This window comes from Aythya ferina, assembly GCF_964211825.1.
Source record: "Aythya ferina genome assembly, chromosome: 15".
Taxonomy (NCBI): Eukaryota; Metazoa; Chordata; class Aves; order Anseriformes; family Anatidae; genus Aythya; species Aythya ferina.
Genome location: NC_140314.1, coordinates 3,109,520 through 3,135,264, shown reverse-complemented (window position 1 = coordinate 3,135,264; position 25,745 = coordinate 3,109,520). Strand labels below are relative to the sequence as shown.

The 25,745-nt window shown below is 56.3% G+C and overlaps 1 protein-coding gene across 4 annotated transcripts in view; it reads right to left on the bottom strand.

The window, feature by feature from the left end:
• Positions 1-1,933: 1,933 nt before the first annotated feature.
• PEMT (phosphatidylethanolamine N-methyltransferase) overlaps positions 1,934-25,745 on the bottom strand; it is a 39,147-nt gene continuing 15,335 nt past the window's right edge. For 3 of the 4 annotated variants that reach the window (XM_084536296.1, XM_084536294.1, XM_084536297.1), the window contains exons 3-8: positions 19,580-19,695; positions 13,066-13,211; positions 8,928-9,039; positions 4,850-4,924; positions 4,127-4,187; positions 1,934-3,368 (exon numbers count right to left, since the gene is read on the bottom strand). In XM_084536296.1, the coding sequence (XP_084392422.1) occupies positions 4,133-4,187; positions 4,850-4,924; positions 8,928-9,039; positions 13,066-13,211; positions 19,580-19,695 (504 nt within the window). In that variant the 3' untranslated portion in view covers positions 1,934-3,368; positions 4,127-4,132. Of the gene's footprint in view, positions 3,372-4,126; positions 4,188-4,849; positions 4,925-8,927; positions 9,040-13,065; positions 13,212-19,579; positions 19,696-25,745 lie in introns of all 4 variants that reach the window. The other variant, XM_084536295.1, reaches the window with a different exon arrangement.

The following is a 25,745-nucleotide window of genomic DNA, read 5'->3' as shown; positions in this document are numbered from 1 at the left end:
GACGCTGTTTGCTCTCCGTGTACGGGCCGATGGCCTTTCCTCCCCCAGGTGAAGGAAGTGCAGCTTCGCTGGACGAAAGCAAACACGGGGTAAGGGTGGGGGATGCAGAGCGAGGGGCTTTTGGGGCCGCGGACCCCGCTCTGCCTCGCCCCAGTGCCGCGGCTGCCTTCAAGGAGAGGGTGGAAGGATGCGGCCCCCACGTTCAGCCCGGCAGCCCTGGGCAGAGCATCCCTCAGCGTGGAGCTGACCCTGATCCCCCCAAAATATCACATGCGGTTTTACACCCTCGATAGCACGAGCAAATGCTCCCATGCATGTGAAGCACGTGTGAAGGAGGCACGCAGGGGAAAAACCCCGGTGATGTGTGACGGCGGAGCTGTGGCTGCTGGGTCTCTGCTGCCAAAAGGTGACTGGGGGCTGGACGCGGTGACCTGGCTGTCCCTGCCAGGCAGAAGTTGTCATTTAACCAATTTCTCCTTTTTTTTCCCGGTGTTTGCGCTGGGGAAACGTGCGGCGCACAGAGGGATGCGTTATCTGCCGCCTCTGCGCACAGCCTCGCGCGCGGCTCTGCCCAAGGCTACAAACAAACCCCGCTGCCAAGCTCAAACAATCCAGCAAGCCCCGCGCCGCGTTTCCAAGACACGAGGATTTGGGAACGATCCCAGGCCCACCTTTGCAGGGAGCCTGCGTGGTGTTAGGGTGCTCCTGCGGAGCCGGGGGGACGTCCTGCCCCTGCTGGCACTGGGACCAGCTTGTCCTTAGGGTCAGGGAGCCCCGGCCAGTGGGGCCGTGCCCTGGGGAGCCAGGAGGATGCCAGGGTGCTATCGTGGCACAGAAATAACCCAGGAGGGATTTTTTTTGGTGCTTTGAGGCCTCAGCTTTGGAAGCAGCAGGAGTCTCACAGCCCAGCTTGGAGGCCAAATACCACACGTGAATAAATAATGGTTCCTCGGGGCTCTCCTCCCCGTGGCACAGCACGGCACACGGTGCTCACTGCCGAGAACGGGTCCCAAACAGAACGAACCCCCCCCAAAAACAGCAGAGAGGAGGCTTGGGGTGTGTAGGTGGGTCTGAACATCACAATTAAGCTCCTTGGTTTTGCTTTAGGGAATGGAGCAGACTTCTCCGAAACGCCAAATCCCAGCTTCCCAGCAGGCAGAGCCACGTCTGCAGACACGGGACGCGCTCACCCACACCGGCTGCTGCGGGGAAAGACCCTAAAAAGGGTGACAGAGCCAGCACAGCCCCAAAAAGCTTTGTGAGATGAGAGTGGGGAGGGCTGGGTGTGAAGTGGCAGATTCGGGGACGGGGTCTGTGACATGCTCCCGGCACAGCACCAAGCCCCTGTGCTTTTGGGATGCCACCAGCTTGCGAAGAGAGCGGCTGCATCAGCGGGGTGTGTGGTGACAGGCACCCACCTGGGGGGCCCGATCCTGTTTTGGGGACCAGGGGGGTCCTGTTTTGGGCTGCAGGGGGGGTCCCCGCAGCCTTGTGGCAGGACAGGGACAGGCGTACGCGCTCCCCAGCCCGGGAGCGAGACAGCACAAACACAGCCCTCGTTAGAGTAATCCTCCCCTAACGAGCACATGCCCCTTCGGTAAATACTGATTTCACCTATCACCAAATCTGAATTTATTTACATCAGTGACTTTGAGCCAGGACTGGCAGCTCTGACATAAACTGTCTGCATAATGCAACGCATCCTCTCCGCGCTGGTTGCTATGGGCACTGGGCTGTTTGAGCCTCTGTCTATAAACATTAACCGCGGAGGGGATGTGGAAACTTGGCTAAAAATAAAATACTATACCCCAGTCTTCAAGGGGAAGGTCGCCGAGACAGAAATACAAGAAAATAATCCTTGTGAGATGGCTCTGAAGCGGCGAGGCACAGACACGGCGTCCGTGAGCGCAGGAAAAAGAAACCGGGGCCGGGCTGAAAAGAAACCGACACTTTTAATTCCCGTTGAGCGATGCCGGGAGGGTGAATTACAACCATGCACAAGCAAGAGGGAATTGGGCTGTTCTGAGAGAAGCGAGGACCCTCTCCGGAGGGGACGTCACGACGTGGGGACGAGGCGCTGTGCCAGGGTGGGACCAGGACCGATCCCACAGCCCCCTTCCCTGCGCCGCCGTCCTCTGCCGGGGGCTTTATGCTGCTTTTTTGCTTTTTTTTTGGTCATTTACAGCTTATTTCTCATACTGTTCTGGGAATCTGTAAACACTGAGCGTGGGGCTGGAGCCTCAGCCCTGGGACCGTCCCGTTCAGGGCCGGATCCAGCAGCAGGGCTCGGGATGAGCCCAGGCTGTATTTGGTCCCATCTCGCGGGGGCGGAGGGGAAGAACCCCTTCCCAACCCTCCCTCCCGCCCCTGCAAGGCAGTGAAGAACAGCTGGAAGGCACTGGGTGGTGGGGAAGGGGGGCAGGAGCCTGGGGCAAAGCAGGGGATGGATGGGGTTTATCCCTGGGATGCAGAGAGGGAAGGGGCACCGGCACGGCCAGGGCCAGGTCCAGTCCTTCTGCGGGTACCCGATGGGAACTGGCTCTTCCCCTTGGTCTTCTCTGCTCCCAGCGTGGTTTCTCCAGGCTGGGGCTTCCCCACGGGACAGCTGCCATCCCTCTGCTGTCCCCAGGCAGTGGTTTAGGTAGTGCGTTCACATCTCCGTGCTCTGCAGTCCCCTTTGCAAGCAGCACAGAGATGCTACAGGGCTCTGCACCGCTGGAAAACCGCTCTCCTGGTCGGGGAGGTTTCACTGCTCCGGATAAGAAGGGATTTGGTGTTGGCTTTGCAGCAGTTGCTCCTCTTCCTCACCTGGCAGCGTTTGAGAGCCCCGGGGGCACCAGGCTGTGCCTCTTTGGCAGCATCTGCTTGCAAAGGTGCTGCGGGGCTACGGAGGATCGGCCCCTCCGAGGTGTCAGCCTGCGGAGCGAGCGAGGAGATGAAGTGAGCTGCCCCGAAAAGCACCAAGTGGCATCGCTGTCCCGAGCAGCCTGCTTCCAGTGCCTTCTGCACAGAGCATCAGCTGCAGCCGGTGCTCCTGTGTGCTCAGAGCTTGCTCATGAAAGACCCCCCAGTGCCCCCCGGTCCGGAGCTGGAGCTGGGTTGCTTTGTACCCTGCAGATCTTCAATAATCGGTGCAGGAGGAGAGGTCGGGAGGCCCTGGGGACCTTGGATCAGGACCCTCCAGCTCCCACGGGCTGAGCGAGGAGGTGCTCGTACTGTTCCTCTGATTGCTTCCAATACTGCAGGGTGCTCAGTTGGCTCATTAGGGGTTGCTGGGCTAATTAGTAGGATACATCTCGGTGGGAAAAGTGGGCAAATCGGACAGCGTGGGGAGCGCAAAGGCACGCTGCGCCGAGGTATCCAAGACACTGCTTTAAAAAAAGGCAAAGAGACAAGAAGAGGCTGTTAAGGACAGTGCTGGTGCAGCAGCAGCCTTGCTGGGGCAGAGGCTAAGGGGCTAAGCTCTCCAACCACCAGCAGGCAGAGGAAAGGGAGGTTTCCAGGGTGGTATTTAACCCCAGGGAAAGGAGCCTGGGCAGTAACGTGTGCATGCAGCTGGGCCAGGATTTTGCAGAAGCCTTTGGCCCAACAAACGAGCCAGGGCTGAGTTTCTGCAGTGAGCTGGTGTGAGCACATGAACAGAAATGCCCCCAACCCCAGCACGAAGCAGGGATGCCCAATTTCCTTGCAGTGCTGTAGGACACACACATCCTCGTACAACACCCTGGGCACTCGCTGGAGCACCAATATCTGCTTTTTGGCCAATATCTGCTTTTTTTTCCGCCTGGTTTAGATCAAACCTGGAGCCTCAAAACTCCCCAGCAGCGTTCCCTCGCGCTGACTCTCAAGTATGTGATCAAAACAGTTTGGGGGCTGCTGGTCGGCTGCCAGGAGGCAGACACAAAGGCTGCTGTGTGAAGCCTTCCCACACAGGCTTGTGCACAGGTTTGAGGCTTAATGCTCCCGAGAATTGCAGGAAGGGCTCTGGGGAGAGGGGAAGGCAGGGCTGGGACGGTGGGCAGCGCTCCTGTCCCCATCCAGTGTGCCCAGAGGTGGGGGCACCCGGCAGAGCAGCCCCTCCGGAGCCCCCCTCGCTGAACAGAACACGTGTGAGCAGCAAACGTACCCGTCGTTACTTGGTCTTTGCTCCCTTCTGTTTCCTCCGGTAGATTTCTTCTGTGAAAGGCCTGTGGTTGGGGGACAGGAATGTGGGGAGAGAGGGGGCAGAGACACACGAGAGAGGGGCAGGAGAAGGGGGAGAAGGTGAAATGAAGAGTGCTGGGAGCTCTGGGGTGACCTCTGCTCCTGCCTCGCCTCGGGGAACAGAAGCTGTGCCCCCCCCCAACCCTCCTTCTTCCCTGAAAAGACAGAAGCCCTTGTACTGCTGAAGTCTAACCAGTACTTCTGGGAACGGTTCTGGGCTGCTTCAGCCAGGGCTGCCTGGCTACCGTGGCGTAAAACATCAGAGGAGCCCATCCGAGGAACCACAGAATGCAAGTCCTTCCTGTAGGGCCTCTTCAGCTGCCACAATGAGTCCTCGTCCTGCCTTCCTTAGTGCTTTTGTGCAGACAGAGGCGGGCAGCCGAAGGAGAAAAACCTCGCTTTGATAAAAATAAGCAAACGCGCAAATGTTCCTAGAACTCAGCACATAGTTTCAGAAAGGAATCTGCCCATTATCAAAACAACTGGAAAACAATCCTCTGTTTTCCTTCTTCCCCGCTGCATGAATTGGAAAAAAAACAAAAAAACAAAAAACAAAACCCTCTCTGCTTCTGCAGTTCCCCGAAACCTTGGGAGCTAAAGCTGGTAGGAATAATTAGAAGCCCTCCACTTTTGCAGAGCTACTCACCCCTCATAGAGCACCGCAATTGTGTAGGAAATTGCCACTACAGCTGTCAGCAGAAGGCCAGCTGGGCTTGCGTGCCTGTTTTGAAAGGGAAGGAGAAGATCAGGTGAGTACATGGGCTTATGCAAGACCTGCTTCAGAAAGTGAAATGAGACATCAGGCTCCATGAGAGCTCTCGCTCGCTCATTAAACAGAAGTGAACAAAAGGCGGTGTGTTTTTGGTGTTTTTTGTGTTTTTTTTTTGTACTTAATGTTAACTGTCTTAGACAGATGTTACTTGGCAAAGCCTCTTCCCCAGCCGACTTCGGCGACTTCTTTTAAGTCTGATCCCCGCACGTCTCCGTTAAGAGAGCTCCTGCTTTGATGCTAAGTCCTGAGATTAGGAGGCTGTTTAATAGCTGAGCAGCTGCTTACGGACGGCCGTGGCGCCGAGCCAGCCTGCTGCAAGGGAGACGCCTGGTGTGCCCAGAAATACGGGCCACCCGGGCTGCAGGAGGCACCTGGCAGTGCATGGCACCAAACACAGCGAGATGGTGGCCCTGAGAGGGTCCTGGCTGGTCCCCAGGGCCTGGCTGAATGATCCTCACTGAGAGGGTCCCCGGGCGCAGCACGGGGGCCGATGCCACGGCCACACTGCGCTGCAGCGGTGCTCGGGGACTGCGGATGCAATGGGGGCTGCTTTTTCTTTTAGCAAGGGGGCGAAAAAATCCAAAAAATCAGAATTAACCCCATCGCCATGCTGCGCTGCCTGTGTTGGGGTCAATTCTTTGATGCTTGGCCTGAAAGCATCAGGGCGTGAGGGGCAGAAGGTAGCGAAGGCAGCCAGGTCCTTACCATGGCACTGGGATTTCGGCAGTCTCCAAACCAGCTGCCAACACCACAAATTCCCAAATTCCCCACCAGGTCCCAGCCTCATCTCTGCAGCGAGAAACGTGGCTGTGGCCAGTCCATCGCTTAGCATCAGCCCCCCCAAAGCATCCTGTCTGCATCCCATGCTTCCAGCCACCGTCTGCAAGCGTTGCCATTAATTAGGACGCTGCTGATTGCCTTTAATTGCTGGTTACAGCTCTGTGAAGGGGACAAGAGCTGGCTGTCAGCAATAAAATGTACTTAGCTGGTCTCTGGTGAGGATAAACATCTCGCTAGCCTCGTGCGAGGGGGCCAGCCCTGTTGGGAAAAATGCCTTCAGAGCAGAGCTCGAAGCACTTGAACCCTGCAGCTTCTGGAGAGGTGCACACACTTTTCACCCTTTCCACCTTTTTTTTTTTCACCGTTTCCATGTTGCTGTAAGTTTTTTCCTCATTAGGATACACGGGGCAACATCGTCGTCTCCCCACCCCCTGCTATTACATGCTTAGTCATGTCTCCTCCTTGATTTGTATCAGAGGGAACAAATTTGCATGATTGTTTGTTGACAGCAAGACCTCTAATTGCATCATTTGGCTGCGGTGCCAGCTCTGATTTACACAGCCTGTTGCCATGAGTTAAAACACTTCCCCTACCACCGATACACGGAGCCATCTCGAAACAGCCAACGCTCCATTTATCTTGGGGGGGAGAAATGAGGCCGCTTGGCTCGGGCGACGAGGAGCATTTGTGTGGTTCTGCTCTCTTACGAGCCCGACCTACTTATTGAGCCACGGCTCGTTTTGTAGCAGGGTTGCTGATGAGTCAGCCAGGTAGGGTTTGTGCTTTTTTTTTTTTTTTTTTTTTTTTTGTGGTCCTGGTAGCTGTTGAGGACTTATTTTGATAGGAAATCTGTCTGCCCCCACCCCTTGCTGCAGCTCCCCATTGCCGTGGGGTTTTTTGCGAGAGCGATGCGCGTGGGTTCATGCCTCTCCCCGCCAGCACCACTGGTCCTGGACGTGCTGCTTTGCTTCTGCCTCAAGTTTGCTGCTTGCAGCTCTTTCCTCCCTGAACTCCCCTTTCTGTGGTGAGCAGCAGAGGAGCTTCGTCCCCGTGCATCCCCCTTGGGCACAGCAAGGAGCCCTGACAGCTCCAAGCCCCTCCACTCGCTGCACGCACCGAGGGGTCGAAGCCCTGCTCGTAGCGCGTTTGGCAGACGTGTTTATTTTGACTGTGGAGCTGCCATTAGTCAAGCCCGGGATATTTGCAACATCCTAGAAGGGAGAAAACAGCGGCTCTGGCCCCAAAGCATGTTCCTAACGTCGGAGTCCTAATCGCGGGCTGTCTGGGGCGCTGCCAAGCTCGCTTCCATTATGCGGTATGTGCCCTTACAGCTGGAAATGAATCAACCCTCTGGGCTCCAGTGCCACGATATGGAGCATGATACATCACTGAGGGAGGCGAAATACGTTCTACATTTCAGGCCATGTCCAAAACCCGTCAGCAGATGCATTCCTCTTGTACCAACAGCTCAGCTGCAGCATCCCTCCCGCCCCCGGGATGTTAAATCTGGCCCCTCTGCGGGCAGCCACCCAACATCTTAAAGCCCTGTGACTCCAGCGAGACCTCTGGAGAGCCCTAGGAACCCCCAGAAAAACTGAGAAACCCAAGCCGAGATCAGGGGGAAGGCAAACGGCCACAAACACAGCAGGGAGGGTTGTGCTGAGCTTCCCCAGGGCCAGGCGGGTGGTGTCCTGGTGCCACTTTGCACAGCTCCAGCAATTTGTCACCAGCAATTATTTGTCACGCCTTGCTGCCCTTTATGGGAGCAGTCTTTTAACAAGAAAAAGAGGCAATCGCACTGTTGTCCTGAGCTGCTTCAAGCTGCTTTTCCCTGGGACTGTGTGTTGGAAGGCCAAGCAAAGAGCACCCGGTGCGAGGCTGCTCTGTCGCGGGGGCGAAGGGGGGATTTCTGCGGCACAAACAGCTTGAGGGGGCTCGGCAGAGGTTCCAGGAAATTGTTTGATGCTGGTTGCAAAAAAAAAAAAATAATAAAAATCTTATAAACTCCTTCTGGTCAAATTCCTCCTTCGGGTATGTCACACTGGGTGGCTGCGGTGTGGCAGGGGGGGCTTCTCCTGCCCCGCTGTCCCCACGCTGTCCCCTTGTGCCCAGCCCTGAGGTGGCCACGGGTAGCGAGGGCGTGAGGCCGGCTCTCAGGCTCCATTTCCCAGGGTTTGGACCCAATCCAGCTGCCATGGGGCTGCAAGGAAGGCAAATAACCTTGTGCAGCGATGCCTGACGGCTGCAGGGGGGGGATCTCACCGTGCAGAGGGAACATCAGCAAGGCTCAGCGGAGCCATCGGCTTGGCTTATTACCAGGGGCCAGACTGGTCTGCTGCCGCAGACGTGGCTGAAAAGGGGACCATAAAGTGGTAAAAGGTTTTATTTTTCCACAGAAAGAGAAGAGAGGTGGGTCGGTTCGGGAGTGCCCATGCAAAATACGTAGAGATAAAGACTTGTAATGCTCTACGGGCTCCCAAGGCAAGGCAGCCAGTGTTGTTTTTTTTCTCCTGGGCAAATAAATAAAATGTGATATTAAATGAAAGCCACATAAAACTTAATACACAGAATAGAGTATATTGCTCATTTACTGCTAAATTACAGCCTATTCATTTCCTCCTAAGCAGGCTATTAAGCTGTGTTGTATCACATGAGGAGTGTTTCGGAAGTGTTATCGCCATGCAGTGGGGGAAAGGGTGTGTTGGCTTGTTTTGTTTTGTTTTTTTCAGAGGTAATTACAGGGTCACACTGATCCCTGGTATCAGCGCCCTGCCCCTGCTGAGTGACACCCGGCATGAATTCGGCCCTGACTGTTGATTTTTCCATGTGCAGAGCCTGCCAAGGACCCCGTTCGGCGGCAGAGCATTTGCTGATGTTTCCTCTCCCCAGCTCTTGGCCGTTATTTATTTTTCTACCATTAATGCCGCAAGTCTTTCGTGACAGCAGAAGATCTCAGAGGCACAAAAATAGCCAGGAAGCGGGAAGCCAGGGCACGTTGTGCTTTCCCTGCCATTTTACTCCCCGGCCATTTTATTGCTGATTTCCCATCGCCAACAGTTTCCTTGGTCCCTGGTCCAAGCCAGCACCTTACACCTTCCCCGACAGCGCCTGCCCCGTAGCGCACAGACCCCACATTTACCCCATAGCGCTGCCGGTGGGGGCACATACTCACATGAGGGACCAGCCCAGGTAGACGGCCGTGCTGCCCCAGTACATGGGATTGTCCAGGATGCTGAAGGGGAAGCTGGTGACTTTCGCCTCCATCAGGATGCCAAAATAATCACCTGCAGGGCAAGCAGAGGGTTTCTCGTTAGGATCCACTAGGGCAGGAGTTTTGGGGACTCGGGGGGCTCGGCACGCGGTGCCCTCCTTGGGGCATCCCTGCTGGGGAGGCAGAGCAAAGGAAAATGAAGGTGAATGAAGGGTTTTACTGCTGGCTTGCAGGCTCAGAAAGCTGCAGTAAATAGGCTGACTGTTTACTCCGTGTCTATCAGCTTTTCCGGGAATGGCTCTTTGCCCACGAGGAAGGTTTGTGCAGTGCAGCGAGGCTACGGCAGCTACATTCCTCCCCAGGACACAGCTCTCGAGGTCCCACCTGAAAAGCTGAAAGCTGATTCTGCTTTCCCCTTTGAAAATTGCCCCTCTAAAGTCACTCGACAAGGAAGCGAGTGCATAGGTCCAAAGCCATTTAATGGGGAAATAAGCCCGGAGCACTGTAATGGTGTTTTGAGATGCTACAATCAAGACCGCTACCACCAAACGCCCTCTTTCAGTGCCACCCTTATCTCGTGGCTCAGAGAATTTCTCAGAATTTCAGAAAATAGCACCTCTGCCTACAAAACACTCAATTATCGGCATGATGATGATGATGATAGGAGGTGATTGTCATCCGTAATGAGGAAAGCTCTCAGAACTGTCAGCATTCAGCCTTCCCATCCAGCGCGGAGTCATCTTTTCGGTGCTGCTGAAGGGTGCCTGGGTAAAATGACAAGTGAGGAGATGTGCAGCTCGTGAACGGCGTTTCGGGGAGGGCAAAGGAGCTGGGATGCAGAGCCCTGCCTCCCGTTGCTCTTACAATGAGAAGACCACAAAGCCCAGCAAGGGTTTTGCTCCGTGTCCGCGGCACAAGGCACGGCACAAGCCAGCAGTCCACCAGCTCAGGACCCAGAGTTTTGTCCCCAGCGCTGCCACCAGCCTGTTCCCTGACCTTGGGCACGTCTCCTCCCAGCCCCATTGTGTGCCGACCATAATATCGGTATTTCTCATAGCGCAGTGGGGGCGAGGATTAATGTATGGTGAGAAAGCGCTTGGAAATCCAGATAAAGCACATTATGGGAGTGCAAAGTATTCAAGGTTATTATTATTACCTGGATCGCCGAGTAATTTCTTTGACCTCACGTGGTGCTAAGACATTTCTTTCCAAGGATAAACAGCGCCTGCCCAATTATACAACGCTTTTGGGCTTTAACTACAGGCCACTAAGTGAGATAATTGCCTGGTATTTATACTATATGTTCTCACAGTTACTTGGCAATGCGTCTCGGAGATTGTTCTGGTAGAAAGCACCCCCCAAGCGCTGCCGTTGCTGTGCTTTCTTCTGTGTCAAAATGCTTCATTATCCCTGCCCGCCCTCGCCTCGGGGCTGAACACCTCGCGCCCCAAATGACGCTGGCACCGGGGAGGTTTGCACAAAGGGAACGCAACCGGCGGAGAGGATCTGCAAGGCTCTCACAGCCAGGCAGGTGCTGAGGGAAGGGACAGGGCATCAGCATCAGCCTGGGCATCTCCTGTGTCTCCATCAAGCCCTCGAAACAGGAATCTGCCCCCTGTCAGGGCAAGGCACTTTGGGATCTATTTTGGGTATATTTTTTGGCTGGAGGTCGGTGTTATCACCTTGCCCCCAAGGGGAGATGCTGCTCTGGGGGTTGCTTTGGATCCTGGCAGCAGAAAGCCATGCGATGCACCCCGTTAAGCTTCCCACGGCCTCCTGAGCACAATGCAGCCCGAAGTGCCTCCACTGCCCCTTTTCAGAGCCACCAGATCCACCGTAACCCACTAACAGAGCTTTGGTTCACTTGAAATGTTGGTCAGCACCGCAAGGAACCGCGCGTGGGTGCGGAGAGATGGGCTCAGACAGGCAGAGCTGCCTCTTGGGTGCCCCCAGCCTCCGGGAAGCCAAGCACTTGTTCTTGCCTTTGTCAGAAAATCGGGCAAACGGCCCTGAACTGAATTCCAGCAAGCACACGGCGCTTTCCGAATCGGCACGCTGGCGCCGGCAGGGTGGGAGCAGGGTCCTCCAGGGGAGAAGGAGGTCGGGGCTGTCGTGGCAAGGGGCCGCATCCAGCTGCTGCAAACGGAGGCTGGGACTGGTCCTGGGGGCAATGGGGTGGCACAGAAAGGCTTGTGGCAGAAGGGTGGCTCCTGTGAACCATTTAGCCTGCATTTAAGAGACAAAGTGCTGTGCTCTGGAGCTTAAAGCTGTTAAAGAGGGGTCCTCCTGGGCAGCCCCGATGCAGCCTCCATGTCCCGCATGGCTCAGCCCTCGTTGCTTTAGGAAAACTGGAGAGGGAAGGGTCAAATGCTGTCCCAGCAAATTCGCTAAGTGCTCAGGCATCTCAGGCTCTCTAAACTCCTCTTGAGCTCGACCGGCTGTGAGAAGCAGCTGGATGATGCAATGACACTTGGTGCCAAAGAAGCACAGCTCTCCCCTACCCACAGCCAGAAGCGCCCACACCGCCCGGGGACCCTGCTCCCACCGCAGCCCCAGGACACCGGCTGGGCGTGCAAGGGGACGGTGCTCAACCCAGGTGAGACCCCTGAGCCCTGCAGACCCCGTGTGTCGGTAGAAACCACACTGAGCATCATTCTCAGCTAAGAGTTTGGGGGCTCGCTGGAGCTGACCACCCCCAGGATGGATGCTCCCGGCACCTCCCGCCCCACGAGCGCTGCGGTGGCTCGGCTCTGCCCTGCTGTCCCCGTCACGTTCCAGCTGGCAGCGCTGGCCCCGCTCCCTGCTGCGTCACGCCAGGCTCGGCACGAGCCATTGTGCAGGACGGAGCAGCAGCGCCCGATGTGGGCCACCACCGCCCGCCTCCTCCCTTCCCCGGGGGGCACCGCCGGCCGTGCCAAAACGGAGGGGGCCGGGGCCACGCTCCCTGCTTACGCCGAGCTTGACTCATTCGTTTGTTTTTGTTTTTTTTTTTTTCCCCAGCAGTTCAAGCCCAGTGGGTCCTCCTGGTCGGCTGAATCAGGCTTTACGTCAACAGCCCCGGAGCTGGCCGGGCTTCAGGAGCGCTCAAGCAGCTCCGGCTGCTGGGTGCTCCTGTGCTCGGCCTCCCCGGACACGTCTCCACGCACAGCATCGCCCCCGGGGGCTGTGGGCGAGCTGGGAGGGAGCCACAGGCTGGTGGTTGGGGGCCACACGGAGCCAGGAGCCCACATTGAGGAGTGCTGGGCTCTATTTCTGGCGGCAGGATCTTGGCCAACCCAAGGCGTCTCTTCGCGCCTCCACTTGAAACCAGGAAGGCTTATTACCTCCCTCTCCTCTTCCTGGAGACGCTGCAGGAGCTAATTGAATCTGGTTTGTAAAGCACTTGCAAAAGCACAGCCTAAATGCGGTGTCGAAGCCGGGGCTGTGATTATTGCAGCCAGCGGGAGCTGCCCCTCTCCTTCGATATTTATTGTTCCCGTCTCTATTTTATTTTTATGAATTCCACACATACTGGCGTATTTCTAAAGTCAACAATGCTAATAGAATTACTCTCTAAATGTGAGAGCAGGCACAGTGGAAAATGCCTTTTGCCAGAAAGCGGCAGATAAAAGGATCTGTCAGCGGATGTCAGGTTTATTGCAGAGGGGAAGAGCAAATGAGATCTTGCCCGAGCGCGTGTCAGGCGGCTGGGGGCTCAGCGCAGGGCGCCTGGATGGCTCCTACCTCTCCTTCATCCTCCCCTTCCTCCTCCTCCTCCTCCTCCTCCCCACCATGCAGGTGCTGACCTGCTCAGGAGCTCTGCCCTTGGGCTGCTCTTTCTGCAGGACATTTGATCTCCGCGATAATTAGCCGTATTTCTACAATTTCAGGCTCGGCACCGGAGGCGATTAGGCCGGCTGGGCAACATCGCTGCACGAGCAGCTCCGTGCAAGGTGACGGCGTGGCTGGATCATGCTGCGGTATCGCACAGCCAGAACAAACCTAACAGCTCCCCCGAGACGAGGAGGATGAAATTCATACGGGGCTCTGCCCGGCCAAAAGACCCCTGGGGGGGCTCAATGAACTTTCAGGTTCGGCTGCCGAATTTTTTCGTGCTTACCTAGGAAAGTCCCGGTGAATCCCAGTGCTAAGAAGCTGGAGATGACAAACAAGGTCCCTACGGCCAAGATGACCAAGCCTGAGCAATAAGCCCAGTGGCTGTCCAAGCCCTCCAGCTTCGGCTGGCTCTTCATGGCTTCTGTGAAGCTGTCAGAGAGACAACAAGGGCTGTTAATAGCGGCCACTCACTGCCAACATCACCCCCCTCTGGGAGAGGCAGAGCTTTGGGAGAGGATGCTGCTGGGGAAGACACTTCTCGGGGCCCTTTGACATTTCTCAGGATCCCCTTTTCCAGTGGGAGAAGCAATGGTGAGCAGCCAGGGCTTGACCTGGGGCACTTATTTTAACTCGCAACCCTTGGTGGAAATGTCTTGGAAATGTCCTGGAAATGTCAACCCCACCGAGGCACAATATGATGCAAAAAAAATATATAAAAAATGCACAAAGACGCCCTGGCAAACGCTGGAGGCTGCGATGCCTCAGCACGGGACCTGGAGGACTGGGGAACAATCCCCCGGGTTATCTCGTGCTCCCACCCCCGTTCCTCTCCACCAAAACATTTTGCAGCTTTCGTGGGCTCGCCACGTGCCCAGGAGTGATTCACGGCTGAGGCCTGACAGTCAGGGGGAGGATGGGAGCAGCGAGAGGAAAATGCTGGATACACACGAGCTGCGCTTCTCAGCTCCAGAATAAGGCAGGCATTTCGGGTCTGACCTCCCAAATGCTTGTTTGCGAGCGTAAAATCCGTGACCCCCCTGTCCTGGGCCACCCGAACTTTGCCCAGGAGCAGGGCTTGGCAGCCCTGGCGCCTCGCATAGCTCCGGTGCGAGCGGAGGGCTCCAAACGAGATAAGGCTGTGATTCAGAAATGCCCGTTAATAACAGGCAGATGAGATAAGAGCCCCACGGAGCTGCGTGCAGCGCCTCTCCACATGCTGCTGACACACGAGGTAGGAAACTCGGGGCGTTTTTTTTTTGTTTTGTTATGTTTTAATGAGCACCCTGGAGGCTGAAATTCAAGCGGAATAACAGCACTCCTGCGCCCCTGGCCATCGCTGCCTGCCTCTTGCTCCTCGTGCTCCCCGCTCTGCGCGTGGAACAGACCCGGTGGTTTCAGGGCTGCCAGCTCGTGTGATGTTATCTGCGCTGCTTGGGAGGGTTTTTTTCCTAACGTCCAGCTCTGCGAGCCTTGCAAATCCCTTGGTTTTCTTTGCTGCCCAAATTGGAGCTGAGAGTCCTGCCCGGGAAGCTGACAGAGCCGGGGCTGCACCTTGCGAAGGCTCGAGGCCGGCTGGCGAGGCACTTGCCAAGCAAAGCCCAGGATGATACTTAAACCTTACGGTGCACAGACCTGGCTGATACCTCTTGTTTTCCTTGGAGCTCGTTCCTAACAGGTTTTCTACTCTCTGGGAGCTTTTAGGCCCCCACAGCAAGCTGTTTCATCCTTCAGCACGGACTAGAGCAAAGAAGCAAAACACAGAATAAACGTACTATGCTGGGCAGGGAGCTGGAAGGAGCCTCGGAGAGCTCCTCCGTGACCCAGCACGCTGCCCTCTGCTCTCCAGGTTCATCCTGGTTTTGTTTAAAATCAGTGCTGACGGGAAGGCACCATCCAGCAGCCTCACAGCCCTTCGCATCGCATCCCTGATGTTTGTTTTTCAGTAATAAAAGCGTCCCCGCTGAGGAAGCCCAAACCTGCGTCCCTGCAACCAGCACTGCCGGGGCTTGGATGGAAAGCCATCGCCCTGTGGGGATGCAAAACGATGTGAGCAGGGAGGTGCAGAGGTGCTCAGAGGCTGCTTTTTGCTCGGGATTAGCAGGATTAACGCTATCTTGCATCCTTGGAGCTCCCCTATCCTGTGCTCGTGACCTGCCTCGGCCTCGGAGCATGAGAAGCACAAACGTGGCTTCGAGAGCACGAACTGGCTGCAAAAGTAGCCGCGGAGGTTTTGCAACCAGCACGTGAGGCCGTTTGCTTTGGCGAAGCCGTGTCCCCTGCTCCAGCTGATGCCATCCTCCCTTCTCACAGGCCTGCAGGAGCAACCCTCAGCAGCACGCCCTGCTCCGTGCCCTGCTCCGTGCCCTGCTCTGTGCCCTGCTGTTCGGCTTGCAGCTAGGCAGGGAGGCGTTTGCGCAGAGATAACGGGCTGCCTTGCCCTCCGGTGCTGCTTTCCACCTTCCTAGACACGCTCTCTGTTTGCATTAAACATGATGCGCGCCGGAGTTTTCAGGACTGGTAAATAAACCTTTCAAGCAATTTATGATGCCGGGCCACGACGAGCAGCACGGAGCCGTCAGCAGATGCAGTGATTGTGGCATCCGTGCCCGCTGCAGGCAGCAGGGGAGCCCCTTCGGGGGCCACGGCTCACCCTCCTGGCAGGGGGAGGACGAGGCGGGGACCGTCCCCGTCGTGTGGCACGAGTCCCGCGGCCACCCATCACCGGTCCCTTTCTCCATGTGCCTCTGAGTCACGTTCATCACAGCGTTTATTTCTGGCTGTGCTGCAAGGCAGCATCCCGGCTCGGCACCCGAGAGGACGCCGCTTGCAGCCGGGCTTTGTCCTGGTACCTGGAAACGCTTTTGTGCGCCGAGCGGAGCGAGTGCCGTGGGGAGGAGCTGCCCTCCTCCCAGGGCAGGGATGGATGGGCTGTGACCTACTTTAATCGCATCCCCGGCTGCTGTCACGAGGATGCCAGTGATTGTGGGGTAGAGGTGGCCTGCGGGGTGCCCCCCAGCTTTGGGGAATGGAAATGGGGGAAACGGGGCTTCCCCCAGCATCTCCCCACGCGTACCTGCGGGTTTGCCGGCACAAACACCAGCGGCACCCGCTCCCTGCCCCAGCCAAAAATCCCAAATCCAGCAGCTCTGGCCCAACTGGCAGACGTGGCTGATTCCCCGAGGGGTGCAAGCAGCCCCGTGGCCACCTGCACAAGCTCCCCGTCAGCGGGGTTTGCCCCAGGATGCCAAGGCAACCGGCGCTGCTTTCCCAAAACAAAGGGCGTTTGCTCAGGCACTCGGCTGTTGCTGTGCAGACGGTGCTGCGTGGTGGGAATAAAGCACATGAACTGGAAAAGCACTCTGGAAATGGCCCCGCAGAGCGGGGACGGAGGTGTCACACAGCTGGAAGTGGTTTTTAACCCGCAGTGTGCTCAGCCTCGGGGGCAAGGGGAATACCGGGGGCACCGCTCCTCCCGTGGGGATGCGGAGGGGACCCGTGGCCAGGTTTGCACAAGCAGGAGCTTATATTGCAAAAACAGAAAGTTAACCAAACCTGCAGCCCTAACGCATCCCCAAAAGCCACACGGAGCACGAAGCAAGCCTGGAAATGTGGTGAGAGAAGAGCTGAGCTTTTCAGCTCTCTGGGCCTCTCTCGGTGGCACACGGTGACCACATTTTGTAACCCCTTCCCCACAAAGCAGAGCAAAGACCTCGTCGAGCAAACTGGGTTGCTGCCGCAGCGCTCCCTTCGGCCGATCCCCAAAATCAGCCTGGAAACTGGGCAAGTGCAACTGGGGCAGAAGCGGGACGGGGGCTGGCAGGCAGCGGGAAGCGTCGGGGGCGCAGGCGGCTGCGCGGCATGTCCCTGTCCCCGTGCTGGAGGCTTTGTTCCCCCTGGCAAAAGCAGGCAGCAGGGGGAAAATGGTCCAGCGGTGGCCAGCAGCAAGCACCGCTGCCTGCACGCCGCAACAAAAGACCTCGCTCGTTAAAAAAAATGAAAAAAAAAAAGGAAATAAAGCCTAAAACCATCCCGCCGATACCACCAGCAACTGGGAGCTCAGTCATCATCTTCACAGCTTCTTCTGCCAATAATGACTTTGCCTTTCTGCCAGCGCTGGGGTGCGTGTTATTTAGGTCAGCTTGGGGCTGGAGCAGCTTCTCTCCCTGCCCGGCAGCGGGTCCGTGGGGGGCACGAGGTGCTTTGGTCCACCCGGAGCTTTTCCCAGCCACGCTCAGCCTGCTGCTGGCAGCGTGGGTCGGAGGGGACGTGGGCTGCTGAGGGCCACGCTCAGTTCCCATCACGAGCATGGTGACAAAATGCTGTGATATGGAGATCGATGCCATTTACAACACGCTTGTTCTTGATAGCAAATCCAGGAAGTAAACAAGCTGAGCGTAAAAGAAGCGCACTGCTGAATGCCACCCGGCCCCTCCCAGGGCTGAATCGGGTCCCAGGGTGGGTTCTTTCTGTTGAAAAGGTGTTGTCCTTGCTCAGCCTCTGCAGGGCGTGCTTGGAGCACAGGCACCACAACCCAGACACCCCCGGGGCCTCGCTCTGCATCTGCCAAATCCCCCTTTTGGCACACGTATGCGGGGTGGTGCTGTTACAGCTCGGAAAAACACCCCAAGGCCCCAAAGGTGGGAAGTCTGTAAGCTCCCCAGGTACAAAACCACCTGCACACGCCTACTGTGGGATGAGGAGTTTGAAAAAGCATACAAAGGGGAGCAGGGGACAGCTCCAAAAGCAGTCAGAGCAGGGGAAGATGCCAACAAGGTGGCTAAACCCAGAGAGAGAGACACGGGATGGAAATGTACAGGAGGATACAGAGGGGCATGTCCCGTGTCACAGGGTAACAGCCATGAACACAGGCAGGCAGTGCAGAAGTTCAGGAGTTGTTTTCCCTGATAAGAGCTCCAGTAAGAAGCTCCTGCTTTTGCCAAACAAACATCATGAAAATCATCGCTGCACCGAAGCAACTAAGGGTGCCTGCCTCGTGTGGTTGACTAAGCAGGTCCCCTCTGGTCACAGGTCACTCTGCATTGCTTCTCAGAAACACGCCGGGGCTGATAACGAAGCTCAGGGTTGGGAAGCACCTAATTGCTTAATAAGCATGGAATATTTCTTTTCTTACAACCAAGGTACCCCTTTGGATGGAAAAAATGCATGAGACCATCACGGCACCGACCTGGGGACAAGACCAAGGAAGGGGAGGCGTCGGAGCTTGCAGCCCAGATGCCAACCTGCAGAATTTGTCTGCTCTTCCCTCCCCTGCCTCCCCATCTGGCTGGGAGCCTGCCAAAAATACAGCTGTGAAGAGGAAGCAGGTGTTTAAAAACAAAAGAGGCATCCTGTGGGCTCTCCAAGCGCTCCCCAGCAGCCCCTGCCCACAAGAACATCAGTGCAGCCGAGCAGAAGTGACTTGGAGAAAAAAAAAATGATTAAAGGGGAAAGTGAAAGGAAGAGAGCTGTGCCCCTCCTGGTGGAAGCAGCCCTGAGATGGCAGTGCCCGTGTTCATGGGTCCTCCTCTGGGCAGCTGGAGCCCAGTTTGGGGCTGGTTGCTGCCTTCATGTGTGAGCAGGGGGCAGGATCACGCCTTCCCAAACAGCACAGCCTCTCCTGGTTGGGGCTGTGGAGGGCTCACGGAGCTGGGGATGGAGCCTGAAAGCATCCCGTGGCTCCCAGGGGAAGGACTTGGAAAGCTTGGAGAGCTTGGGGTGCAGTGCTGGGACAGCTCAGGCCTCCTTGACCCTCCCCATCGGTGCTCAGCCCCCAGGAGCTGGGATCGTCCCCCCATCAGCTGTGTTTTTAATTAAAGGCCATGCTCAAGGCTTTGCACTGCTTCCCAGACAACAAGCAGCTGTGTCATCAGTGCCTGAGACTGCCGAGACATACCCCAGCGAAATCCAAGCGTGCCGTGTCACCGAGCCACGGGCACTGAGCCCCACACCGCCTGCACTCAGCGATGGCCACATTCACCGCGAGCTTTCTTGGGCTTTCTGCAACAAGAAGCAGCGGTGACAAAGGCAGAAGGGCAAGGGCAGGTCTCGGTGTCGTTTCCAGGAAGGCAGAGCTCTTAAAGACATGTGCAAATTCCAACCTGAGATCTCCGTGCCTGGGAAATTACCCGGAGTACCAAACAACCCATTAGCTCTGACCCTGGCATAATTGAATCTGGAAATTTAGTAGAGAGCCTGCCTCTCCTCACAGCGTTGGAGATAAAGCCTATCAGATCGCAGATAAATTGCTGGCATCGGGGAAATCTTCTGCAGCAAACCTCTGTGCTGCACTCAGAACGTCAGCGGACGTATTCCCATGGTGGAGGGCGCATCAGTCACACAGCACTATTAGCACAGGTAGTGTTTAAACAGATTGCAGATAAGAGTTTGAAGAGGCTGCTCGCTAAGTGCACAGATAATCCCACTCTCCCGCACAGGAAATGGGGATTTCTTAAAAACAGGCTTCATTTTGGTCATTGTTTTCACGAGAAAATTAAAGGATTCTGCTCTTGGGTACGCGCCCGCAGCCTTCCTGCCACCCGGCTGCATGTAGGGCAGGGGAAACTGCCCCAAGAGAGTGGGGCAAGAAAACCCATGACACCCTTTGGGTGCTGATGGTTTGCTCTCCTGCCCACAGCCACCTTGTTGCATCCCTCTGCCTGACTGGGGTGTTCCAAACCCTGGAATAAATCTGCTGGCTGAAGGGATCCAGGTAAAACCAACATGCTGGGGCTGGATTCAGTCCCCATGCCCTGTGGGGGCACCTCGTTGGGTTTCCATACGAAGAGTTGGATCCTTACCAGTGGCTCCGCACACAGTTGAGCATCAGGATCACAGTGCCCAGGCAGTAACAGGCGGTGTGTGGAGAGCCGCAGACCCGGCTGAGCGCTCGCGTTTTGTGCTCCCATCTCGCCACCTGAAGAGACAAAAGGAAAGGAAAGGGGTGGTTGGGGGCACTCAGCAAGGCTGAGGCTGCCCCAGGGCCATCGAAGCCAACGGGCTCGTGTGATGGAGCCTGGCACTGCTCTTCTGCAAGGAAAGAAAACAGATCCCAGAGCAGGGGATGGACCACAGGGCTCCCCAGCTCTGATTTCCCAGGCTGGGAACTGCCCCCAGCCACGCAGACCCTACCAGGCAGGGGCAACCCCTCCCAGCCCTCTTCCAGAAAAATCTGCAGCGCTCCCTCCAGCTCCCTCCAGGTAAAACCTGCCAGCTTGGCAGAGATAACCGCAGCCCTTGGGCGTGCTGAACCAGCTGGCCTTCGTCAGCGCTCAGCAATTTTAGCCATTAAGGGCTCGCCTCAGCTCCTCACCCATCTCCCAGCACCACGCACGCTGTTCGGCGACGGCCCCGGCCCCTCACATCTCCAGGGAGGTGTCAGCATCCCTGCCAGCGTGTGTCCCTCTGCCTGCAGCGTTAAGCTCCAGGTTTTGCAGAGCAGCAGAAGCTGACGGCCCCCTGCCCTGAATGCAGCTGGAGAGGTGCCCCCACGTCCTGGGAGGCTGCTGCATGCGGGTGGCTGGAGCTGCTCCCCAAATCCGCAGCTCTGGGCCCACCCGAGTCATCACATCCCTGAGCCTCGCTCCCAACCCGATCAAAATCCCTACAGCTGGAATGTTTTCTACCTTTCCACACCCTGGTAGGAGCCAGGGGAATGTTTCAACATCAATTTGCTCCTCCGACACGCTGGGCTCTTCATTAGCTTCAAACACTCTCCGCTCCCTCGCACGGAGCCTGGGCAGCTTTGGGGGACACCCACAACTTGGCCATTCACCCGTTCCGAGTAAATTTGGTAATTTAGTGGCTCCGTTGAAGCAGCGAGCAGGGAAGGGCGGCTTTGCAGGCACCGCTTTCTTCCCAGGCTGCTGCAGACACACAAAGTGCCGGTGGCGGAGGGGGGACAGCCGCCTTCGGGAGGGGAGCGAGATGAAAACCTCCGAGAAGCAGGGCGCCGATTTCACATGCTGAGAGCTGATTCAATTAGTTATGCAATGATTGCTCCGAAATTACAAATCCACTCATGACAGAGAGAGCTGCTTCACTGCCTTTTCCTGGCTGGTATAAATAGTTTGTATTCTAAATTGAATTTAAAACACCGTGCGTCATGCTGCTGCTAAAATGGGAGCTGCTGTTTGAGCGCTGCAAGAGGGGAAAAAAGAAATATAGGGTGAGTTACCACCTTTGGAAAGGAAAAGAAGTGACCACACAGGTGACTGAGTCACAGCCAAAAACCACGGCCGCGTGCCGGCTATCTCTGCGAGCCTCCTAATTCCCTGGAAATTATTCTGGTGGCGTTTGCACGGGTGGCAGCTCCGGGCTCGCTCCGAGAGCTCGGCAAAGCATCTCAGCCGGTGGCAGAGCTGAGGCTGAGAGCTGAGGCCTCCAGGAGCCATCCAGGTGGCCTCGTAATTACCCTCGCCGCTACAAACGCTCGTCTGGGCAGCGAGAGAGCAAGACAGGGCAGAAGGAAGGAGCCTGTTTTGGAGCCCTTCGGGGCACCAGCTGGCTCCGTGCCGCTCCCGGTGCAGCCGAGCTCGTGCTGCATCGTGCAAACTCCCGGCTAGGAGCGAAACATCAACCTGTATTTGGTTGTTGCAGCCTCCAGATAGGACCCAGGACTCTTTTTCCAAGCACGCCACGAGCCCACGCATGAGTCACCAGCAGCAAAACTGAGCGAGAGCCTGCGTGGAGCCTTCCCGGGGGGCTCCTGCCAGGCCCCGCGCTGGTATTTCGGCTTCCGAACAATTAATTTGTTCCGGTTCTGGTTCTGTTCCTCGAGCAGCTAATTAGTTCTGGCTCGGTTCTGCTTTTCTAATTTTAGTCATCTGCTGGCTAATATTAGCTCTCCTCCGACCTACGGCTACGCAGCTGGCTTCATGGTTTTATGAAACCATCAGCCGACGTGTTTTTATTTACTGCGCCGTGGACGCAAGATGGTTTTGGCACCCTCCGTGGCTGCAGATATTCCTGGCACGATGCTTGCTCCCCGGCCAAGGCTGGCAGCCCCTGCTCCCACCGCCGTGCACGGCATCGGGACGGGGAAATGGAGCAACACAAAGTTTCCTGACTTTACCCGGGGGTCAAAGCAATAGAAACTAAAAATAAGGCTCTTTCTCCAAAGCCCTGCGCTTTCACTTTAGGAAAACTCGCTGATGGCTGTAAGCAGGTTTTGAATGTTTCCCCCAAAGCTCGTTATCGGAATAAATCAGCATGTGGATGTGGCTGCAAAGCCGGGTGGGCTCCTGGGCCCTGTGTTCTTCATTTTGGCAGGCTGCTGCTCCCAGGGCATCGCTCCCCCCGTGCGTAACGCGGGGCTGCCTCCTCCGAACACGAACCCAGCCATCTCCCCGACCGCCTGGGCAAGTGCGTAAACAGAACTGAAAGCACCAGCACGCATCCCCCGTGGCCGCCCTGCTAGGAAGAAGGAAATGTTCGGAGCTCTCTGTTCCTTTTTTTGGGGTGGGTAAACCTTCCCGAGCCACCTTGAGACGCGCCACAAATAGCCATTGGAAAAGCAATTTCATCTCACGAGCTTGCCTCCGCCGCTGATCCACGGGAAATGCTCTTTACAGCTTTGTGTGCATGGCAGACCATATCCTCTCATTAATATTTAGTATTTGTTTCAAGGAAATTGATTTTTTTTTTTTTTTGTCTGCCATCCAAGGAAGCTGGCTTTTGAGCGTGCTACATTTTAATTTGCTCAACCCCGGCTTTGAAACGGAGACTTTGTTCTGTTTCGCGTGACTCCCCTTCTATATCTGGCTTGCCCCAGAGGTAGGGAACGAAACCAGACACCCCAAAGGCTGCTGATCAGCTGGCCGTTGTCCTCACGCTGCCCCACTGCCTTAGCACCACAACACCGGGTGGGCACTAACTGAATTTAGGCAGGCGGCGTGCCTGGCGGGCTGGGATGGATCAGCAGCTCTCTTTCACAAAGGGAAACTGAGGCACTGGAGGGCTGAGGTGTGCAGCTGCTTCCCAGCTCTCTGGGATCAGGGTGGTGAGGCTGTGCCCACATCCTGGGAAATCCCAGAGCTGCTGCCCACTCGGGGAGATGCTCTGACTGGTTCTGGGGATGCTCCTGCCCTGGCCAAGCATAAAAACGGTGAATGCACATGTCTGAGCTGGATGTAAGATGACAGTGAATAGTATATGTTGTCCCTCTTCTACCTGTCTCACAGTGTTAAGGGTTTTATCCCACCATGTAGGGGCTAGGAAACAGCCCACTGAGGGACACAAAACTCAAACATTTCACGAAAAACCTAGAGGAAGAATAATCAGTTCCCCGGAGCATCTGTGCACCCCAGCACCAAGACAGTTTGCATACACAGAGTGAGCCCTGGATGCGTCGACAATTCAGCTCAAACTCAAAAACCTTAAGACAAGAACGACCTAAGCAATTTTTGTAGCTTTCCCCTTCAGCCTGATCTCTCCTGGGCCAGCTTCCCACGGATGCCGGGCTCCACGCTGCTGCTGGGTTGGGAAAGACCCCGATGTGAGCTCCGATGGCTCCATGCGAACACCTCCTGCAGCGGGAGGCATGCCCCTGCCAGCTCGTAATGCCACGAGAGTGTAGGAAATCTGACAGTCCCCTTAATGCTCCTCCAGAGACCAGGGGCACCAAATCATTCCCCGGCTGTGAAAAATCAATTTTCTCATTCCGAATCCCTGAAATCCTTCATTAAAGCAGCATGACATTCCCCGCTCTCTGCCAGCACTTGGGTGCCAGAAAATGACCTTGCTTGCAGCTATTGCATTTATCTAACAGACAGGGAGAAAAGAGAGACGCCTGAGCACCCAAACTCTGACTCAGGCACTCACAGGAGTTACGTGAGAGCGGGGAGGACGCCACGATGCGGGGCAGAAATAACCGAGCGGGCTGAAAGCACACGGACACCGCGGGGCTGGGAGCCCTGGGGCTGGCTGACCTTTGGCAAATGCCGAGCAGCCAGCATTTCTGGCTGTTCCAAGTAACTGCTGAGGAAATGAGGGTGGCCTGCCTGATCTCATCCCTCCTAACAAACCGTGTGTGAGCCCTCTGCAGCCAGCAGTGCTCGGGGTGGGTTTATTGGGCAGCGCTGGTTGAGCCAGGCTGAGAGCTCCACCGTGGGTTCCTGCGGCTGCTCGAGGCACGTGTCCTGCAGCTCCTCGGGGAGAAAGCCTCTGCTTTTCCAGCAGACTGCAAACCCTGGCAGAGACAGGAGGAGGGAAGCTGCAGGGCTGATCCCGGGGAGCATCATGCCATCTTCCACGAGTGGTATTTCAGCCAGAAAGCTGCTGCTCCCCTTCCCAAACGTGGTGAGGATGCTGTGTGCCCGTGCGCAGCCCTATCCGAAATGCCCTCCCCGGCACCAGGCACGGCAGAGGCTTTCCGAAGGCATGTGCTGCAACACCCCGGGGACCAGCGTGCCACCAGCAGCAAGAACATGATTAGCGGGAGCTCTGGGCAGCGAAGGCAGGAGAAAAAGAACAGAACAAACCACGTTTTAATTTGTACAAGCTGGTAATTATAGTTGCTATCTGTCTGAAATCTCTATTGAGTTTATTTAAATATGTTCTCCATGAAGGCCATTCAGACAGGAATTATCAAGGTGTTGCAGCAGAGGAGATAATGCCATGCAGTTTTCAACAGATCAAGGGCTGATTAGGAGGAATTAATTAGCTGCTTAAACAGCCCTTGACTCGCTGCAGCAATTAGCCGTCCCCTCCCCTCAGTCACGTTCCTCGTGCAGCCGCGGCGGCGACACGAAGCGCCCGCCAGCAGAACCACCAGCCCTACAGCACCGGTGAGCCAAGGATGTTTTTCCTCTCCCGGATTTTATCAGGCTGGTCCTTCATCATCCTCCATCCACCACCTCTCACCTGCTACGAGCCACCAGTTCTCAGCTGGGCTCCGCCACCGGCATCGCTCAGCAGCCTCGGCGCCCTGTGCCGCCGCAGCGCTGCCTGCCTCCCTCTGCTGGGCTGTCCCCTTCCCAACCTTTTCCAGAGGCAGGAGGAGAAGCTGGTGCTCAGCCACGAGAGCCCTTTCTGCCCCACGGTCCCAGGCTGCCAGCTCCTGGCAGCGCCCCAGAGGGCTCAGCTTTGTTTAATTGCTTCCTCCTGCAGCCGTGGCTCTGGACCGTCTGATCCGGAGAGCGAGTTATTGCTCTGAAGGCTTCTCAACTCGCAGGCACTCAATTACGGAAAGCCATGAGATGGTAATGGAGCCCGAAAGCTTTTTAGCAAATGATTAAAGCCCTGCAAAGTTCCCCCACTAAGTACTGGAGCAGCAGCTTCCAGTTCATGCAATTAAAACGCTGCAGTGATATTAGAAGAGACAGGCACCATATTAAGAGTTTCGTGTAAGCTGTAAGGCAACATAAGCCAGAGACTTGGCTTGTAAATGCTTCTTTTTTTTTTTTTGTAACACACTGAGATGAGATGTAGGTGCTTTCAATGGCAAGGGCTCTGCAGCCCTGGGACCACCAGGATCAGAGAAGACCCGCAGTGGGGGCACAGAGGGTCTCCTACCACCCCGTCCCCAAAGGATGCTGCATCTCGGGGCTCAGGTCACACCCTGGGGGTTTTGGGCACCCCAAGCCCTGACACGTGTCCTGGGAGAGGAGGACAGGGGGCCGCCCTGGGAGGCTACACCCATCAGTTTTCTCACTTTCCCCATCTGTACGATGGCAATAACAGCTGTCGGTGAGACGCAGCCCAGTGGAAAGGCTTAGCGGGTCCGCGTCTGCCAGAGCTCCGAAAGGAAGACGTCGGTTCGACTCAAGAAGACTTTTCCATTGCCTTCCACGAGCCCTGGGTGTGGGGTTTTGCTGTTTGTTCCAGCCAAAAGAAACAACAGCGGGGCTTAGGAAAAAAGCCTGCGGTATGCAGGCAGTGTGGGAACAGCCAGCTGGAGCAGCACGGCCGCACGCACAGGTGACGGAGAGCTCCGCGAGGACACAGCCACACGTTTGCAGGCTCTGG